The sequence below is a fragment of the Strix uralensis genome, chromosome Z, assembly GCF_047716275.1.
Source record: "Strix uralensis isolate ZFMK-TIS-50842 chromosome Z, bStrUra1, whole genome shotgun sequence".
Lineage (NCBI taxonomy): Eukaryota > Metazoa > Chordata > Aves > Strigiformes > Strigidae > Strix > Strix uralensis.
This window is the reverse complement of record NC_134012.1, coordinates 23,284,365-23,304,039: the sequence shown is the minus strand read 5'-3', so window position 1 is coordinate 23,304,039 and position 19,675 is coordinate 23,284,365. Positions and strand designations below refer to the sequence as shown.

Here is a 19,675-nt window from a genome sequence, read left to right as displayed (position 1 = left end):
GCTTCCCCAGCCCCGCCTGTACCCAGGGGCCGCCTCCCGCGGCCGGCAGAGCCCGGGGGCCGCGGCTCAGCCCCCGCCGGCCCCGAACATGCCAGGGCGGCCGGCAGAGGGGGGCGGCCGGCAGAGGGGGGCGGCCGGCAGAGGGGGGCGGCCGGCAGAGGCGGGCGGCCGGCAGAGGCGGGCGGCCCTTCCCCTCTGCTCCGCCCCTCTTCGCCGCGGCGGCTGCGCGAAGCGCGGCGGCCCCAGCGCCCTTCCCGCCCGCGCCCCGCCCCGGGCGGCCCGTTGCGCGCCGCCATGCTGCCCAACACGGGGTAAGCCGCCGCAGCCCTCCCCTCTCCTTCCGCGGTCCCCCCGCCGGCGCAGACACCCTGCTCCCCTCGCCCTACGCCGCCGCGTCCCGCTCCTCCGGCGGCGGGCAAAGCGGCGGGGCCGGGGGCGAGGCTGAAGGAGGAGCAGTGGCTCCGGCCGCTGGAGGCCCCTCGGGGCGGGGGGCGAGGTGGGCTTCGTCCGGCGGCTGTCGTGGTGCCGGGGTGGTTTGGTGGACGCTCGCCGCGCCGCCGGGTTGCGTTCCCCTGGGGCGGGTCACGCAGGAGAGCGCTTCTGTGAAAGTGAATTCTTGTCCCGGACGGTACGAACGCGGCCGCAGTGACTGGCTTCCCCGCCTGGGGGCAGCGCTGCCCTCCCCACAGGCTGCTCGCCACCCGGGCTAGGCCTGGGGGTGGCCTCGCTCGCCGCCCTCCTGCCCTCGCCGTGCTGCCCCTGCGCTTGGCAGATCTTCCACCAGCTTCCACCTTTGGCCCGTCGTTCCCCGCTTCAGCTTTCACGCAGAGACCCTGCGCAACACCCTGAGAGGGATTCGGGTTGCCCAGTGAGCTGATGCCAGAGGGGTAAATTGCTCGGTGGGGCTGAACCTGCTGTAAGAATTGAGACGGATGGTTTTACTGACTTCAACAGAAATGCAATTAAGCCACAAGCAGATGTGCTGGTCCTTGTGTGTTGATGTAATGACAGCTGTTGTTTTACTGTCCCGCCAGCCGTGGGGTCACCTGCCTGTGCTTGAGCAAGGTGTGGCAATATCGGTCTGGGTGGAGGAGTTTCCCCATAGCAGAGAGGTTGGAAACAAGTCCAGGACATAAGCGGGCAGGTGGGGGCGGGCAGAGGCCATGGAAATCTTTGTGAGGATCATTAGTCAATGTTCTTGAGCGGAGGGTTTTGCAGTGAAAACAGTTATTGGAGAACTTTAATCTAAACTGGGTAGCATATTTGTAATTTTATATATATTAAACTATTCTTCTCTCTCACTTAATCCAAGCCCATACTTTCTTACCTGGCAATGACATTTTTTTGTAGTATAGGATCTTAATTTAGAGACATTTTCTGCCTTTCTTCAGAGCCAGCACTGCTAAACAGCTGGGAAGATATGTTGGTATTATTTGTTCCTGTATGTTATAAACAGGATTATTCATTAAATTTCTAATGTGTGTGTAAGCAAGCTGTAAAAAGTGTCCTTGACATGACCTGCAGGTTTCTGTATGAGTAGTCCTGATGAGAAAAGAACCTATCTTATTTTTTTCAAGATCCCGGAGACTGCAGGGCACAGCAGTGAATTTGACATTTTCTATCTTATTACCAGAATTCGACTGCGATGGAAGCAATAAAGATGTAACAACACAGGTCATAAGCAATTTTAGTCAAGCACATGCTTTAAACATTTATAAACTACTGGACTGCTAAGTGAATTAAGAAGTAAATGCAAAGCCTTGCAAGCTTCTCAGCTTGCTTATCAGAACAAAATGTTCTAAATTCTGATAAGTTATTTTGGGGACACTGAATAAACATTTCAAGAGGTTGGTGCATCTGGCTTTGTAGATGCTGTCCACCAGAGGATAAATGAAACTTCTTGAGTGAGACACAGAAGTGTGTCTTAGAAGTAAGTCAAGAAAGAAGCAAGTCAAGAAAGAAGCAAGAATGATTTAAAAAAAAAAAAACATAAAAGGAGTGTGAGAGTATCAAGTCAGCTCAGTGTTTCAGAGGAGATGGAGTGAAAATGAATTTTTCTTGTTGGTAGGGGTTTGCTTATTTTGGTGAGCACTATTTCTGTGGGCTGTAGGGACAGAATTTGAGATTGTGGGGCCAGAATTGAAGGAAGGAAGCTCCAGAGAGCGCATGTAGTCAGTGGTGATTGTAAGCCTAGGGAGAAAAAGGAGGTTTATGTAGGCTGGTGGTGCAGTTGTGCTGAGAAAAAAGAAGACCTGAGGGTGATGGCCAGTGTAGAAAAGGTTGGAGGGGAAAACTAGAGAGTGTAATCGGAATGGATAGTATATGTTTTCTGACATTTTGAGTAGAATAATAATTTGGGGAAAGGAATTGAATCTGTGGCTGGGACTCTTCCAGATTGGATCATTGGCTAATTCAGGTTGGAAGGACCCTTGAGAGGTCTCCAGGCCAACCTTTTGCTGAAAGCCAGGTCAGTTAGGAGATCAGACAGAACTGCTCAGGTTGCTGTCCATTTGGATTTTGAAAACCTCCAAGGCTGCAAACATCTCAGTTCCCTGCTCTGTTTCTGACTGTTGTCTTGGGGAGGACAGTCTGAACCCCTCCAGTCTGAACCTTTACTTTCAGTTTGAAAGGGCCTGCAGTCTCTCATCCTGCTGTGCTGTACCATAGCATGTATGCTTGGCTCCATCTCATCTATCACTGCATAGGTATTGTGGGGATTTGCTGCTAGGTCACCCCCCCCCCCCCAGCTGTTCTCCAGGCTGAACTGGCCCTCTCACACAAGTGCTGAGCCTTCAGCCATCTCTGTCTCACTTCGTGGAACTTGCTCCCATTTGTCAACACATACCTTCTCTTGAGGGACCCAAAACTCATCACAGGATATAAGTGTGGTCTCATGAGTGCCAAACAGAGGGGCATAACCCCTTCCCTCGATCATGTGGTTATGGTGTTCTTGTAGCCCAGGATGCAGCTGGCCTCTGTTGCCAGGCACACTGCCGGCTCATGCGCAGCTTGCTCTCTGCCAGGTCCCTCAGGACCTTTACAGGAGAGTGCTCTCTGGCCATTCAGCCCCCCAGCCTGTGTCGTTGCAGGGACTTTTTCTTCCCAGGTGCGGAACTATGTATCTGTCCTTGTAGAATCTCATGTGGCTCCTCTTCAGCTAGCTTGTTGGGGACCCTCTTTATAGCAGCCCAGTCCTCAAGCTTGTGAGGGGTTGTTGTCTAACCCCAGGTCATTTTATCATCTCCTTCAGGTTGCTGATAAAGATGTTGAACAGGACTGGTCCAGGAGCAGAAGTGGTACCCCAGTTGTTACCGGTCTCTGGACAGAGTATGACTTACTAACCAACACCCTCTGAGCCTGATCAACCAACTAGTTTTTTACCCGTCAAGTTGTGCACCCATCCAGACCATAATATCTTAAATTGGATGCAAAAATATTGTGAGATGGCATTGAAAACCTTGCTTTCACCACCCCATTGAGCAGAGGGCCTGCTTTCACTACCAGTGTAGCAGCAGAAGCCCCCGTGCCCTCAATGTCATTCACAAGCCTCAGCTGTGGGTGAACTTTGGTTTTCCTGACACCACCCCCCAAGCCCAGATGATATTTCTGATTCCTCATTTGTGGCCTGTCCTTGCTTCTGATCCCCATATGACACCTCTGTACGTGGGAGCTGAGTCATGAGTTCCCTGTGTAGCCATGCTGGTCTCCTGGTACATCTAGTTGTCTTCTTGAATGGACCACTCTTGCCCCTGGGGGGGCTTAAAGCCCTGCCAGCTTTCCTCAGCTTCTTTCTCCTGAAGAGCTGCCTCTTGCTGGAATCCATTTACATCTTCCCTGCCTAAGGTGGAGTCTGCTGACCTCATATTGGCTGGGTAGAAAGTCGGATTCTGGCGTTATTTGACTGAGTTTTACAGTCTGACTATGTATTCCACAGATGGCCTTCCCTCACTGTGTGTGTGACTCTACTCTTGGCAGCACGTTTTTTGTGATTTGCTGTGCTGTTTTGAGATTATTCTTCCTGTGCCCCTCTATGACCTAGTTTTGCAGAGGAAAGCTGTTTGAAATGGCACCTGCAGGGCTTCATTGGCTTCCTGGAACCCCACAGATGCCACTATAGGGGAAGAGCCCTCCCTGCCCCATCCCAGTTTTCTGCTTTCTGAAAGTAAACAACCTCCTAGAGAGTGTTTTGGAGAGGGGTGCTCTGAGACTGGAGGGAAAACAAGACCTGGAGAAACAGTAGTAAGTCAAGTCTGGCCTGGACTGACAGGAAGATTAATGCGAGCTTGGGGGCTGGTGTGTAACATTTGTGATGTGAGTGAAAAGTGGAGTTGCTGTAGTGCATAGTTCATGTGCATTCTCTAACTGGGTTGAAAACTTGGCCCTCTTGGTATTTTCCACAGAGTTATGGAAAGCAACACAAGCTTTATGCAGTACACTGAAATCCACATTCCTTCATATGGAAAACCTGTGGTCTAAGAGGCTTTATTGTCAAATATACTTTAAACTGGAGTTGATCTTTTCCTGTTACAAAAACTCAGTGACATTGTTTGTGTAAGCCAGACATCTTTCTGACACTCTAAAACTTGGTAGTTTCTCCAGAGGTTTTGATTGGACCCATTTTTTGGGGGGACCTATTGAATTAAAGGTAGTTACTGGGAAACTGTTGAGTTTAGCGTAAAACACTTAAGAAAAATAATTGCCATTTCTGAAAATCAAGTTTTTGGTGCTTGCATGTGGCACCCTGCATTGTCATTATGGTTCTGGACTTGAACTTTATACCATGTTGAGGCAGCAGGTTTTTTGTGTTTAAAGGGCTGTGACTAGTAAATTACAAGGAGCTGTGTAGGTGTGTTATCTCATTAGAAACTGGCATTTTGTTTTTACAACATTATCCTTTTCCATTGTTGGAGAAGGTGGCAGCTCTGTTGTAAACTGTGTTGGATCACTTTACAAAAATGGAGAAATGTAATTGGGTGACCTGTGTAAGCTTTATGCTTTGTAGTGTTTGCAAGCTTGGAGAGAGTGGTCTTACCTTTGGTGGTACTGTACTTTGCTGTAGCCATTTCTTTTATAATTAGGGGCTGCTTTCTTAGTAAAATGATGAAGGCACTTGTCTGGTTGAGAGACTGTGCTAATTACTTTTGCCCTTAAAGACTGCTAAACGTCAGTGATTTACATGTTTTGCTTTGTTCTCCCTCTTCTTTACCCTCCATTTCCCTTCACCTTTAGGAAACTAGCAGGATGCACTCTCTTCATCACGGGTGCAAGCCGGGGCATTGGTAAAGCCATTGCTTTGAAAGCTGCTAAGGATGGTGCAAACATTGTGATAGCTGCCAAGACAGCTGAGCCTCATCGTACTCTTCCAGGGACTATCTACACTGCTGCAGCAGAGAGTAAGTTGTAATAAGTAAGGGTGGGCTTCAGGTGCTGGGCTGGGTGTATGCACTAGCTTAATTGTCATACCTGAGTGGAAAACTGCACAGGCTCTCTTAGCTCCAATTCGCATTTAGTAAAGTAAGCTTAGTGCTTTTCTTGCCTCCCAGGAATGCTGGGAGGTATCAAAATATTACTGTAATGAAGTTGTGTATGTGTACAGATGTGGAAATGCTATGTTAATTTGGGTTGTATGTGTGTACCATACACATTCTCAGTGTTAGGATTTGATTTTGGCTTCCCTGTTCTTTATGCAATGTGTAGAAAGGTTGCCATTTGAGTGTGCAGTTCTCAATGCCTTCCTGAAGCATGTCACTGAATGAGAGATTCTCAGTAGGTTCATGCTATTTGTTCCGAGACCAAATTTCTAAATGTTTAATTTTTTAATTGTGCAGTTGAAGCAGCTGGAGGAAAGGCTTTGCCATGCGTCGTTAATGTGAGGGAAGAACAGCAAGTTATTGATGCTGTGGAGAAAGCTGTGAAGACTTTTGGAGGTATGCTAAGGTGTTGGGTAGAGGTTAACAGGCAGATTGTTAAAACAAAACCAGAAAAGAACAGCCTTTCTAATGTTTTTTGTCTTTAAATGCTAATACGAAATGGCTTATTTTAAAACCAGGGATTGATATTTTGGTGAACAATGCAAGCGCCATCTCTTTGACTGGCACTTTGGAAACAGAAACGAAGAAGGTCAATCTTATGATGGAAGTCAATGTACGAGGAACCTACCTTACGTAAGTGCTGAGAGAAGGAAGCAAAGTAATTGTAACAAAATGTAACATTGTAACAAAATGTTATCTCAGTTTTTCTGAGAAATTGTGTAGCTGTCTTGCTGCCCTAGAGTTGAAGTGCAAGTATTCTACATGTGCTTGCAGGAAATTGTTATTGTTATTGGACAACTGATTTGAAATTAATATTTGCAAGGATTGATTGCAAGTTGGAGTAAACAGGAACCTTATTACTGTAGTCATTAAACGTTCACAAGCCCCTCCATGCAGGTAGGAGGCAGAAACCAGTTTATTTCAGACAGAGCTCCAGCTTGGCTTTGATAAATACTGTCTGTTCTTTCATTTCAGGCAAAATGACTAACTCTTGCATGCATGAAGTACGTCTTTTTTGTCAGCTTCCTTCTCATAAGCTTCTTTCTCATCTTTAGAGACATTATATAACTTAGTACAGTTGAAACAGAAATGTAAAGATGTACCTTAACAATGTAAAGTGTTCTTCATCTACTTTCAGTGTATCAATTCTATATAAATTAATATAACAAGACTTGATTTCATAATTTCTGTGGTCCTTATTTTGTTCATTTTTTGGAAATGGATTCAGCAGGTGGCATCAGATTTATGGGATGTCATTTAAAGCTGCTCTGTTTTAAGAGAAAAACTTTTATTTTGATGGGGCTGTGTTTAAAAAAAAATGCCCTTAGGATGATGCAGATTCTCTAAATTCAGTTATTGCCTGATGTGATCAGGAACTTCTGTATCGAAGCTTTATCTAGAATAGTGTCTGTTGTTCTCCTTTGTGCAGATGAAACTAGTTATCAGATATTATGATTATATTCCTTAATGTTCTTTTGCTAAGAATCAGTGAAGGGATTTTCTATTAAAATAATGTAAAAACACACATGAATAGCAGCTTTCTGAATTAGAGAGACATGTGCACAGCATGGAGATAGCATGGAGAGAAGACGGTGGAAGAAAGAAAGACTGCTTGCAAACTGGGATTTCTGTGCTTCCACCCTGTGATGTCTGCTTTTGAAAGGCTGTAAATGTAAGTGGTTTTGCACTCAGAAAGGAAAGTTGGTTTTGGAGCTTGGCATTCCAGAAAACACTCTGTGGATATCTCTTGCTAAATTTCTGGGTTCCACTGTATTGCCAGTGGCAAGCTTTGTTTCCCCCTCACCACCCAACAGCAACAATTCTTGATGGTACATCTAGCTATTCCAAATTAATGGAGAATTCTTAGTCATCTTTCCTTTGGGTGTTACTCTGCCTTAAAAAGATTAAAAAGCAGATTCTGTAAATGGAAGAGCATTTGAAATATTAGGGCCTCTCAAGGGAAGTTACAAATGGTCTTTGTCATTGCTATTATAACTGTCAATTGGGAAGACCTACTCAAGCATTTTAGCCTTTTCTTCCCCTTGCTTTGTATGTTGCTTCTGTTTGTAATTTGTAGAGATCTGTTTTCAATTTAATATTCAGAAAGTTAAAAAGCTAGAAAAAAAATGGTGTGGACTTTTTGTCTGTGGAGGGGTAGGGAGGATGTCCCATTTTATGGAGTATACCCATTGACATATTCTTGGGTCCTGTGTATTAAGAAATGGAGACATCTGATAGTGAAGCTCGCAGACTGCCACTGAAAAGAGTTGAGACGCCAGGACATTTAAGCGGGTGATAAATTATTTACTTTACTACTTTGATGATTTTGCAATTGAAGGTGTCCCTTCTGTGGCTGACAGTATGCATAGGTCCTGTTGAAATGTGTGAATAAGTAGGTTGGTAGTATAGTCCACTGTGGTACTGTTCCCTGTGAAGCTTGTTTAAAAATTATCCAGTGGAGATCAAATGTAAACATGTACCCTAATGCTAGAAGTGAAGTCAAATGATGGTTTCTATGAAGTAAAAGTAATGGTTTACAGATACGTGTAAATTCTTAAGTTGAATGAAGTAGTGATTCTTCCAGTCAGCAGAGAATAGGTTTTCAGTTTTGCTTGGAATATTTGTAATAGCCTTTCACTCAACAGTATTATTTCTTTAACATGGTTTTAAAGAAGAAATAGGTATGGGATCAGAAGAGAAAATATTTACAACTAAATGATACTCTCTGCACTTGTTGCACTTGTTGCCTCACAGTGTTTTGTTGCCCTGCCAGAACTATTACAAGGAGATTATGGCTTCTGAGCATCTGAAAAATCAGCTTTGGGAGATGCTGCTGCACTATTTGGAGAATATTTGGTTCTGTTACCAGGAATGAATACTAGGCCTGAGATAAGTGAGCTAGGACAGATTTTAGTTTCTTTTGTTCTTTATATCAATTTAATAATTGATAAAGGGCAGGGTCCCATCTTAGTGTTAGACTTTTATGAAAATACTGGTCTGCTAGTATGGCTTTAACGGTAATTATAGGTGTTCCATAAAATAAGAGGTGACTGATTTGTCTGAATCTGTCTTTCAGGTCTAAAACATGCCTTCCCCACTTGAGGAAGAGTAGGAACCCCCATATCCTGAACCTCAGCCCTCCTATGAATCTGAATCCCATGTGGTTCAAAAATCACTGTGGTGAGTAGCATTGAGAGTCATTGTTGTTATTTTTTGAGAACTATGTGAATATGTGGTGAAATATGCAGGAGTGCCAGCCCAGAGTGCCAGATCTTGTATCTTTAGCACTATATACAAACTGGCACTAATGGTTCCCCAGAGTGTTTTGTACCTAACCTAAAAGAAATTGTTTTGTGGGAAAATGTAGTGCAGGTTTCATAGCCTAATACATCCTTTATGTTTACAAGAATGTTTTCAAGGTAAGAGTCTGTGCTTTTTCATGGGAATCCTTAAGACTACAAAATATTTTCTGTTCCAAATAGAGATTGAAACCCAAACCCTATTTTCTTACCAATTCACCTTCACATTTGATTTAATAGAGATAAAGCTCAATGTTGTCTTTTAAAATGGAAATTAATTTTGAGGTGGGAAAGGGACCCCATTTTGTCTTGAGGTTAATGTTGCTCATTTTAAAATTGTAAAAAAACCTTTCAATATTGGACTGTTGTCATGTTAAACTCGTCCAGCAAGTCCCAGTTCTTTCCCCAAAAGTTTCCCTTCTCAAAATAGGTAGATGATGAGGATTTAGAATTTCCTTTTCTATTTTTTTTGTCCCCTTTTTGTTTTCTGTAGAATACTAGTTTGGTCATTATTTCTGCAGAATACTAGTTTGGTTGCATAGTATACCTTAGGTCTCTTGAAAAAATTGAGCACTCTTGTCATTCTGTGTATAAAAAGCACAACAAAACCACCATATAGCTAGGCTTCAGTCACTGTTTTTGTCAAAACATGTAGTTCTCATTTGTAAAGTACAGATGGCAAACTACAGTTTGTATCTGCTGGGGGTGGTGGGGAGAAGGGAGAGATTTTGACTCTAGGAAGATACCGGTTTCTCCCCAAAAAATTTTCCTTATGAACAAATCATTTGGTTTTACTTTCCTTCATAATTAAAGTTCTGTTGATAGAGTGTAAATTTTTATCTTTTTTTCTACTTCTTGTCTTAGCTTATACCATTTCTAAATATGGGATGTCCATGTGTGTCTTGGGAATGGCAGAAGAATTTAGAGGAGAAGTTGCTGTCAATGCTTTGTGGCCTAAAACAGGTGATTTATTTTTTTTAATGATACTAAAATAATGACTTTCTGTATTTTTTTCTTCTATGGCCTGTTTTATTTGACTTTGAATATATTTTAGACTTCTTCTGGAATTGATTCAGGAGACCAAGCAGTTCTTTTGCATATTCTTTGTTCTTCTTTCATGGTGATAGTTCTCATTCCTAGATCCCACTAGACTGTTGCCACTGTGATCCAAACTCATCTTCAGCTAATTTGCAACCCACTCAACCCTTTCAGGTGGCTGAAGCATCTGTGTGGTATTTGGCTTGTCTGTGCTCTTTCTCATGCACCCAGAGTTTTGGTTTGGACAGAATCACAAAAGTATTAGCATGCTTTCATTAGTAGGTATTAAATGCCTGTGTATGTAGTACTATTTAGAATTCCTTGCTAAATTGCCAGAGTGTGGATGGAACTGACAAGATATATATCTCTGTAAATGCAGAAATAATTAAAAAAACCCCTTTTTCCTAGAAGTTTTGGCGCAGCAGGCCAACAAATGATTGTTCACAGAACCATCTGCTTGCTTGCATAGGAAATTAAAGAGCTCTGTGAAAGAAAAACAACTCAGTGCTCCCACATTGTATTAACTTCAGTTTGTTGTCTGTGGGTCAGTGAGGATCAGGGCTGCTGTTGGAGGTCTGGTCAGCTGTTTGCCAAAGAGGCCTGTCTATTCACCCCAAATACAACTATGTGCAGAAATAATACTGATGTTAAAATCAGTAAAGACAGTGGGTAATGCTGCCCTTTAATGGTGTGAGCTCATTCATTGTGTTATGAAACATTACAACAGAAGAGTTTATTCCCTTAACGAGTGGAGGGAGGGAAGAAGAAAGAGAAAATAAAAATATGAACTAAGATCCTCTTCTGGGACTAGTGGTGCGGTGTATGAAGTGTTTGTACTCAGACACTTTCCAACATCTTTCTGTTGGAAAACCCTTTTAACTTCTAGTGTGAACTAGGACTTTCTGATTTGCTTCCTCTAAAGTGAGGAATATGAGCAAAACTTAATTATTTCAGACAAAATCAGCTGAGTTTCTTTGCACCTCCAGGTGATACTCAGTTGTTGGGTTAGTATGTCTGACAGACCTGGTCCTTTTTCATTGGTCTGGATGCTTGCATCGTAAATTCTCCCAGTAAATGGATGCCTCATAATTCTGCTCACACTATGAGTTTTATCCACAGAAATATTTTCATAAGGGATCGACTTTTTGAATGATAATTATATAATTATCATCACAAAATTGTACTATTTTGTGGAGGATAAGCTCTTCACCTTTGATGTACTGAAGACAACTGCACGTGTAATTTCAGGGTCTGGATTGCCTTCCTGGCAGTGGAGTGAAAGCTTATCTTTCAGGTTTTGGATCTCTATTGTATTTTTTTATTTCTGAAGGAGTTAGAGGAAACATGCACTTGTTTCCACATACTTGCTTCCTGAGTGCTCCAGGGAAACCTCAGAAAAGTTTCGATGGAGATTTCCCAGGATCTATCTTCGTTGTCTGGAATAGAGCCATGAAACTTGGTTCTTAAAGCCTTTAGCTCCCTAGACCTCATGCTCTTCCTACCTGGCTTGTCCCTAAAATGCCACTGCTAAATGGGTTTTATATCTCCTTGGTATCCTGTATGTAGGAGTAATTTGCTTTTCCATTAGCAGAGTTGATCTTTTACCTACTATTTTGTGGGTTTTGGTCACTGACTGATTAAGCAGTGTAAACTGTGAGAGTTAGGGACAGTGAAAGAATTAATCCAGAGTATCTAATTCAGACAGAGAGGCATGGTATCAAGCTGCAGACAAGATTACTAATTTGACTTATTTTCTCATGCAAAAGGTCTTACAAGATTACCTGTGTCTTGGAAATTTCCACACTGCATAGGCACATTATGTGCACCCTCCACGGCTTTCTGATTCTTCAACACCTTCTCTCTATGATTCTGGATGTGCTGGAGAAAACATCCACTACTATTGTGGAAATGAGTTGGTGGTTTTATGGGTCCCAACGTACTGTTGAAAGCTAAAGAATTCTTCCCGCAGAGACCAGCTGGTTATACTAGGTTTTTATTTTGTAATGTAGGTGTTTTCCCCCACCCATATGAATAATTTGACCTCTTGTTTTTCATGGCAAAGGAAGACAGAACCTGGGAGAATTTGTCCACCCACTCATGATGAAAAATTTTTCAGAGGGATGGCTAACTTTACAGGCAGAAGTTACATTAAGTCTTATGTTGCATAGCTGAATATATTATTTCTTTGCAGTGTTTGCATATGCTGTAGCACTCCAAATGTCAGTAATAGTACCAGTGTCCCAGATATGTTCTGGTATTAAAGGATGTCTGTGATGGTATTAATTACACTTCTACAAAATCTGACCTTCTTACTGGGGAGGAAACTCAAACCAAAGAAAGCAGTATCTTTCTTTTGTGCACTGGAGTGACACTGTGTCCTTGGTTACATATTTATACCTGCTAAAATAAGTAAGAGGGTAACACTGCAGAAGCTGGCACTTGTTATAGAGTGCAGCTAGTATCTGTTCCGCTCAGGAACCTGCAGAACATGAGGCTTGCAAGTGCAGGAAGATTCAGTTTACAAATGACAACACTATATTCTAATAAATGCTTTTTTTAATAAAGATTTCTCTCTGAGATGCTGCAAAGTAATTTAAAATGTCATTAAGCTTTCTGTAAAATCAAAGGTATGCAGACAGAGCTTGGTATTTACTGAATTCATCTTGCCCATTCAGTATAAGACTGTTAGAAACATTTGATGAGCTCTCAAAATTTGTATAAATCAGTGATGCCTCCATGAAAACTGATGTGCACTCAAGTATAAAAAAGAATAATAAAATGCAAATTCTGCAGTACAAAAAATGTTCCTTCAAAAGGGTTATCTTCCAAAAGGAGAAAGTTAACTACTTTCATGTGATCACCTGAGAGATAGAGTTACAGACTTACACAGTGTCTAAAATACACTCTGTGCAAAGTTCTTAATTAAAAAATCTACTATAATCTCTTACAAATGTGATTAGCCTCAGTGCTAGTATGGATGCCAGTGTCTTGTTGATTAGTTCGACTCTTTAAACATGTGAAAGTATGCTGGTAATAAGATGCCAGGAGCTCTTCATTTATCTAAAAGTGAAACAGACTACCAAAAGGGCAAGGAGCAATCCTATCACTAAGACTGTGTATGAATAGTAGAGTATCCTGGGACAGAACTGGAAGACTCTTTGTGTGCGTTAGAGGAAAACCAGCAGCACTCTGTATGAAATAGGTGGAATAATGTGCAGCCAGACTATTAGGCAGTACCTGCTTAAAACCTTTTTGCTTCAGTCTGTGCACATAGGCTTGCTGTGCTCGGAAGAATAATTGTAGACACTAACAGAGAATTGGCAGAGGCGTGAGCCAGAAAAAACGAACAGGTTAATGAATCCTCAGAATAGTGGAATATATTCAGGTCAACAAAACCTGGTAAATCTAATCAGAAAATTTGACAGAAATATTCTCTGAACTGTTGGTAGTTATTTAAAAAAAAAATAAATCTTGCAGGACACGTTGAATTTCAGAGGATCAAAGAAAGGCAAATTTATTTCTTATCGTTAAAAATGAGAAAAAAGACCTAGGGAGACCTAGGTGTTTGTACAGTATATCTGCCACTTTTTTATTCAGGTGCATATTTATAGCAGTTCAGTTGAACTGAAAAAAAGAAGCTGCAGTTGGTCAAAGGTAAATGAAACCTAGGGGCTAATCCTCACCACAGAAGAGTAAAATAAGGGAGTCGACAAAGACATCTACCCACTCTTGCACTTTTCTAGAAAACGCTTACACAGGATCTCCCTGGCCAGCATTGAAGACTGAAGTCTTTTTTCCCAGTTCCTACTCTGGAAGGTGGATGATCCAGCTTAGATAGATGTGTCTTGCACAGTGCCTCTCCTTTGCTTTTTAAGGGATGTTGGGATCATTTCTGCATCAAAGCTGCTGTTACTTTCTGTAGCATGGAAGCACTGAAAGGAGGACAAAAGTGATTTAAAATCAAGTTTATCCTTCCACCTCCAGGATCTGCCAGCACCAGGTGTAGGAGAGGATTTGCAAATCTGTCCCAAAACTTGGGGGCAGAGTGTTGAGTCTAGATGGGAAAAAGTCAGAAGCAGAACTGTATGAGGGGAAAACAGTTACATGGCAAATGTCAAAAGCTATGACCCAACAGCTTCTGTGTGGAACAGGATGAAAGAAAAATGGAATGGATACCTCAGCCTGGAAGAGCAAATTACAGACTTTGACTGGAACATGCCACAGTGTTAGTAGCTCCCTTGGGGGAAGCACAAAGGAGACTAATGGAATGGTGCAGAAGTTAGTAGAATTGGTTAATCAAGCAACCAGAAGCTTAGGAGATCTGGCTTCTATTCTTGGTTCTAACACAGCCTTTCTATGGAATATTGAACAAGTTATTTGAGCTTTTGCTATTTGGTTTGTCATTAACTTAGGAGAGACACTTCGGTATCTCGTGGGAGTTGCTACAAGGATTTTCAGTGTGATAATTACCAAAGGAAATACCTCTTAATAGCTGATGTATCATACATTCACTTTGAGAAAAATAGTTCTCCTGTTAGTTTTTCATTCCCCAAACAACCTGGAGAAAATGAGTGGAGGGGGATGGGGCCACTGATAAAGGTATAGAGGGATGTAAGTGTCATAAAGTCCTGCCCATTATTCCACTGGTGCTTGTAGAGAATTATTTGTTGGTTGTTAGTATTTCACAGCTTTGTCTTCCTTTTTCACGAAAGGAAAACAAAAGTTTGTGTGCTTGCCAGACAAATGGGAATTTCATGTCACCAGTATTAAAGCTTTGTTTTCTTACTCTCCAAACATTATAGCCATACATACAGCTGCTATGGATATGCTTGGAGGACATGGAATAGAGAAACAGTGCAGGAAGACGGACATCCTTGCAGATGCTGCATATTGCATTTTAACAAAACCAAAAAGTTTCACTGGAAACTTCATTATTGATGAAGTTCTGCTGAGAGAAGAAGGAGTTAAGGATTTTGATGTTTATGCAATTGCACCAGGTAAAGCAGACCTTTAAGGTGACAAGTAAGTTGAGTAAGGAGGGAAGGCCGTATGGAGAATATTAATATAGTTCTGTTTTGAGGGGCCCTTAAATTAGTCTGTAAAAAGTTGCTTTGCCTCAGCTTTAAGAATGTGCCTTCCTGGAAAGCACATGCGTCAAGTCCACTGAGGATGTAATTGTCAAGTGCCTGTTAGATTAAAAAAATTTTTCTTTACTGAAAAGAAAATGTACCTGCACTGTAGGTACATATATTACTATTTACCAGCTAGTGAGATAAATTGTATTTTTTTTTTTCTTCAGAAACTTTTAAGAAGCTTCTAGGTCAGATTTTAAATGAACTAAACTCTGAACATGTTATTTTATGCTATGTCTTTCCTTCTTACAAACTTGGCTGTAATTTTATAGGAATTGTTTTACTGTTTGTGTTGTCCAGGTTTACTTGGATTTACTATTACATTTTTCCTCCCTTTTAGGTCACCCGCTGATGCCTGACTTCTTCTTGGATGTTGAAACTGATGTGACAGCCAGGAAACAAGAACGAAATGGTAGGGAAAGCACTGTGTGTAAAAGTTGATAATTTCTGATGGTAATGAATGCCCTCTCTATTTTAAGTGTTTTTTTCTTTTCTCCCAAGAGCTCAGATTCCACTCAAATTATTTAGCAAAACCGTTTTTCTCATTTGGAGGGTATGATTTATGGAAGTGACAGTGCTTAAAGCTAGGGAAAGAATGTTCACACCTGTAGGGCTTTCATGGTATAAAATCAGTGCTTTATTTTGAAGAATTCTTTTTTAACCATCTGAATTGTGGTAGTATGAAGGTCACAGGTAAATACTGCTGGAAAAAGAAATTAAATAGCAAAGAGCACATTTTGCAGGAGTGTTTCAATTGCATTGGTGAATTTATACATAAGAACACAACGTAGAGCCTCCATTGCTTCTTAGATGAAACTTGCACATTTTACACAATTTAAATATCTATTAGATGAACTGGAGAAATTTTTGTTTTTAGAAAAGTGTCAGGTTTGCTATTTCAGAATTAGTGTTTCAATTTGGAGGACAACTAAGAATGTTAAACAGGTTTCATAAGAGTGCCGAAATAGGGAAAAGAGAAGAGCAGAGGAGACAAAGGTTGAGCAGAGTGCCTTTCCTTTGAAAAAACCATTTGAGCAATCACACTAGGACTATTCTGCCAGGGATGGATGGTGTTAGTTCCCTGGGCCTCACAATGCTGGTTATTTAGTAGGGACTCACAGAATAGACACCTAAGAGACTTCCTACAACATTTTTAGAGGCTGTTCAACCGGATCAGCCTTGTAAATTGCAAGTGCGGTACTTCATTGTTAGATGTACATGTTCACTGCAGTGTAATAAAATGCTGATTAAAGCAGTGAATTGGTTTACAGCTTAGAAGCCTTTGCAGAAAAATTAATGAAAATATCCACGTTCTTAGCAAGATGGACAAGACAGAAGTATTTTGAGGTGAAAGTGTTGTTTATTAAGACACTGATTTGTTTTTTGTGAGTGCTGTCAGGAGTGTATAGATTGCATTAGAAAACAATGTGCTGTGTAAGTCTTTGTAATGAACTGGGAATGGTCAGAATTAGAATTCTTCTGTGGTTCTAATTTCACTTTTCTTTTGACGTATTAGGAAGTGAAATACATTGCAGAATTACCTTTAGTGCTGTACACCTGTTCAGATTCCCAGGTGCAAAAAATGTCTTTTATCGGCATTAATACTGAAATGGGAATATAATAATTTTCCCTACTGTGAAGCATAAATCTTTTCAAACAGAGTTCTCTATGCATGTTTCTACATGCAATTTTGAAGTGTTTTGCAGTTGAAAGAGAAAAATAATCTCTTTCTTGTAGGTGCTTCCCAAGCATTCAAAGAGGAGAAGAAATTAAGCAGCTCTCAGCATGAAGGACCAGAATCTGCTCCAGCCAAGCCATTGAGTCCTGTTGCAGAAACATTCAGAGTTATTCAGGAAGCCATGAGTGAAGAGTATGTGAGAAGTACTCAGGGTGTCTTTCAGTTTGAATTATCGGGTAAGGCCATCACTTGTAAAAGCTGCACACACTCACTAGCAAAAGGCACTCGATGTTTTCCAAGAACCACTCACCTTTCCAAGCTGATGCCGAAACAGAGCACCCTTTGTTCCATCCTGTGTGATGCTCCTTCTCAGGACCAGCTTCAGCGCGCGCAGGAGGCTGCTGCCACTGCTGGCCTACGCGGGCAGGCTTTGCCAGCGCGCCGGCCCTACGGCCCAGGCTTAGCGTGGCACCAGGCAGGCAGGGGTGCTCGCAGGGTCGCGATAAAAGCGCCAGCTGCCCCCAGCCCTGTCAGCAAAGCGCTGTCTTCGGGCCCTTCTGCCCGTGTCCCCGACACGTGGTGCTGCGGGGCATCTGCCAGAGGCTGGCTTTGCGTGCCCGCAGAACGTGGGGCAAGTGGTAACTTCCTGCAGAGCACTGCCAGCGCATGTAGTGCCACATAACTGCTCCGGACGGACCCGGCAGCGGCCACCTGAGAGGGGGAGTAGGGAGGGCACCGTGCTCTTTGCTGCCTTGTCACCTCTGCTCACTGTCCGTTCAGGTGACGAAGGAGGCACTTGGTATATTGACCTGAAAACCAAGGGTGGGAGCGCTGGTTTTGGAAAGCCTTCTGTGACGGCTGATGTGGTTATGAGCATGTCGAGTGCCGACTTTGTGAAGATGTTCACAGGTGAGCGACAAAGGCATTCGCCAGGACGGGCACAGGTACTGGTGCCCAGAAAACCTGCTGCTGATGGGCGGATAGACGGCCTCCTCGCTTTGTGATCCTGGGATGGGGGAGCTTTCGGCACTGTGGCTCAAGTGGGAGTGTAGGCTAGAACTCCTTGGGTTTTTCTGAACTCTTCCGTGAACAGGAGGAGCACAAGAGCTTCTACTGCTTTTATTAAGTAGGTATTGAAATCCTATCAGCGAGTGTAGCTTCAGAAAGAATCCAGTCAAGCTGCTGGACTTCTGTTCTGCACATCTGAACTGCGTTCCCTAAATATGCACTGCTTTTACAGCAAAACTTGGTAGCAATATTGCTGCTAGGTCTCACTGCAGTGGCATTATATTTTCCTGTGGGCAGGCTGTCTCCAGTTCCTTTTCATGTTCTGATGGTTCCATTTTTTTTTTTAGGTAAACTGAAGCCAACCCTGGCCTTCATGTCAGGAAAATTAAGGATTAAAGGTAACATGACACTAGCAATAAAGCTCGAGAAGATGCTGACACAGCTTAACTCTAAACTGTGAGGAGAAACTTTTACTAGCAAAACAGTGGCCTTTCTTATATAACTGTGATGCTGATTTAAAATGGTAGTCGTGATTTTTCTCTGATGCAATATAATAAGTATGGATAAAATGTGAGATTTTTAGAGAAGAAATAACTGGCTGATTAAGAGAATGTGTTCATCTGTGATTAAATGAATTCCTTTTCAAGAATACATGTAGGAGTTTGCAGGTGTTTTCTTTACTTCTGCTCCTCTGGTTCAATGCAGAACACCTGAAGTGAGTGCACCCAACTCTTAAAATATGTATTCAGTGCCCCCAAAAGAACTTACCAGAATCTAGAACATTTTACTCTGCTAAGCAAGCCGAGAAGCTTGCAAGACTTAGGATTTATTTCTTAATTCACTTAGCAGTCCAGTAGTTTACAAGTTTTTAAAGCACGTGCTTGTCTAAAATTGCTTATGACCTGTGTTGTGAAGGTTGCATCTTTATTGCTTCCATCACAGTTGAATTCTGGTAATAAGATAGAAAATGTCAAATTCACCACTGTGCCCTGCAGTCTCAGGGATCTTGAAAAAAATGAAGATAGGTTCCTTTCTCACCAGGCACGAGGGGCTGGGTGTGCAGCGGGAGGAAGTGGCCTACCCGTGTTGGGCAGCACGGCAGCAGGGGTGAGGGCCGCCCCAGTGGGAGCGGGCAGCACTGTTGGGCTGTGTGGCTGCTCCCAGTACAGCACCCACACTGGGCTGTGCTCAGCAGCATGCTCATACCCACTGGGCAGCAAGCTGTGCTCGGTTGAGCCACCAGCATGGCTGTCAGCCTGGGGCTCCCCGCATCGTCCGTGTGCCCACTGTGCAGCCCTAACTGCCTTCCCCACCCCTGCTGCCATCGCTGCTCATCAGGGTGCCCTGCCCAAAGGTTTCGGTCTCCACGGCAGGGTCTGCTTCCCACCCCCATCCTGGTGTCTGCGTTGTTAACCACTCTGTCCCTGACTGCTGACCTGCTGCCTCCAGAGTAGTGTCAGCCTGCACAGTCCTTCCGGCTGAAGGAGAGCAGGAGCGCTGGCGTGCAGCGGGACCTGGAGGCAAAAGCTGCACGTGGAATAGGAGGGAAAGAAGATCCAGCACTGGAAACCAGAGTCCTCTGGAGGAGACCGAATGTCTGAACTGATGGTGCCATAGTGCATGCATACTACTGGCTGCTGCAATACAATAAAGTGTGTATGCTCTGCCTCTCTCTGAAGCAGAAACACAGGGAAAAAAAGGAGCAAATAATGCCTCATGACTGCTTTGAGTATTAGATCTGGAGAAAGCAACTATCAGCTGTGGCTTGTTCTGGCCTGGATTTGAGGTAGACTACTGAATGGCGAGTGCTAGAGACAGAACCTTTGGGAAGATTTGCTGTACGGTCTGAAGGGATGATGCTACCAGATCCCACAGCTAAGAATATGGAGAAAGTGTCTCACACTAATCCCTGTGGACTGGTGCATGTGCTGCTGCTGTCCCAGCGGGATGGATGGCAGACTGGGGCAGCCCCATGTACAGGTGGGTATG

At 43.0% G+C, this 19,675-nt stretch overlaps 1 protein-coding gene across 2 annotated transcripts; it reads left to right on the top strand.

Moving 5' to 3' along the window:
• Positions 1-238: 238 nt before the first annotated feature.
• HSDL2 (hydroxysteroid dehydrogenase like 2) lies at positions 239-18,339 on the top strand. 2 transcript variants are annotated; one of them, XM_074856323.1, is made up of 11 exons: positions 239-311; positions 5,230-5,393; positions 5,829-5,927; positions 6,050-6,164; positions 8,608-8,711; positions 9,695-9,793; positions 14,671-14,865; positions 15,341-15,412; positions 16,738-16,914; positions 17,459-17,587; positions 18,034-18,339. In XM_074856323.1, exons 1-11 carry the CDS (start codon positions 295-297, stop codon positions 18,144-18,146), a joined length of 1,284 nt encoding a protein of 427 aa, XP_074712424.1. In that variant the 5' UTR covers positions 239-294; the 3' UTR covers positions 18,147-18,339. The 2 variants fall into 2 exon arrangements, with proteins under 2 accessions (XP_074712424.1, XP_074712426.1); XM_074856325.1 differs by lacking the exon at positions 239-311 and adding an exon at positions 862-887.
• The last annotated feature ends 1,336 nt before the right edge of the window (positions 18,340-19,675 follow it).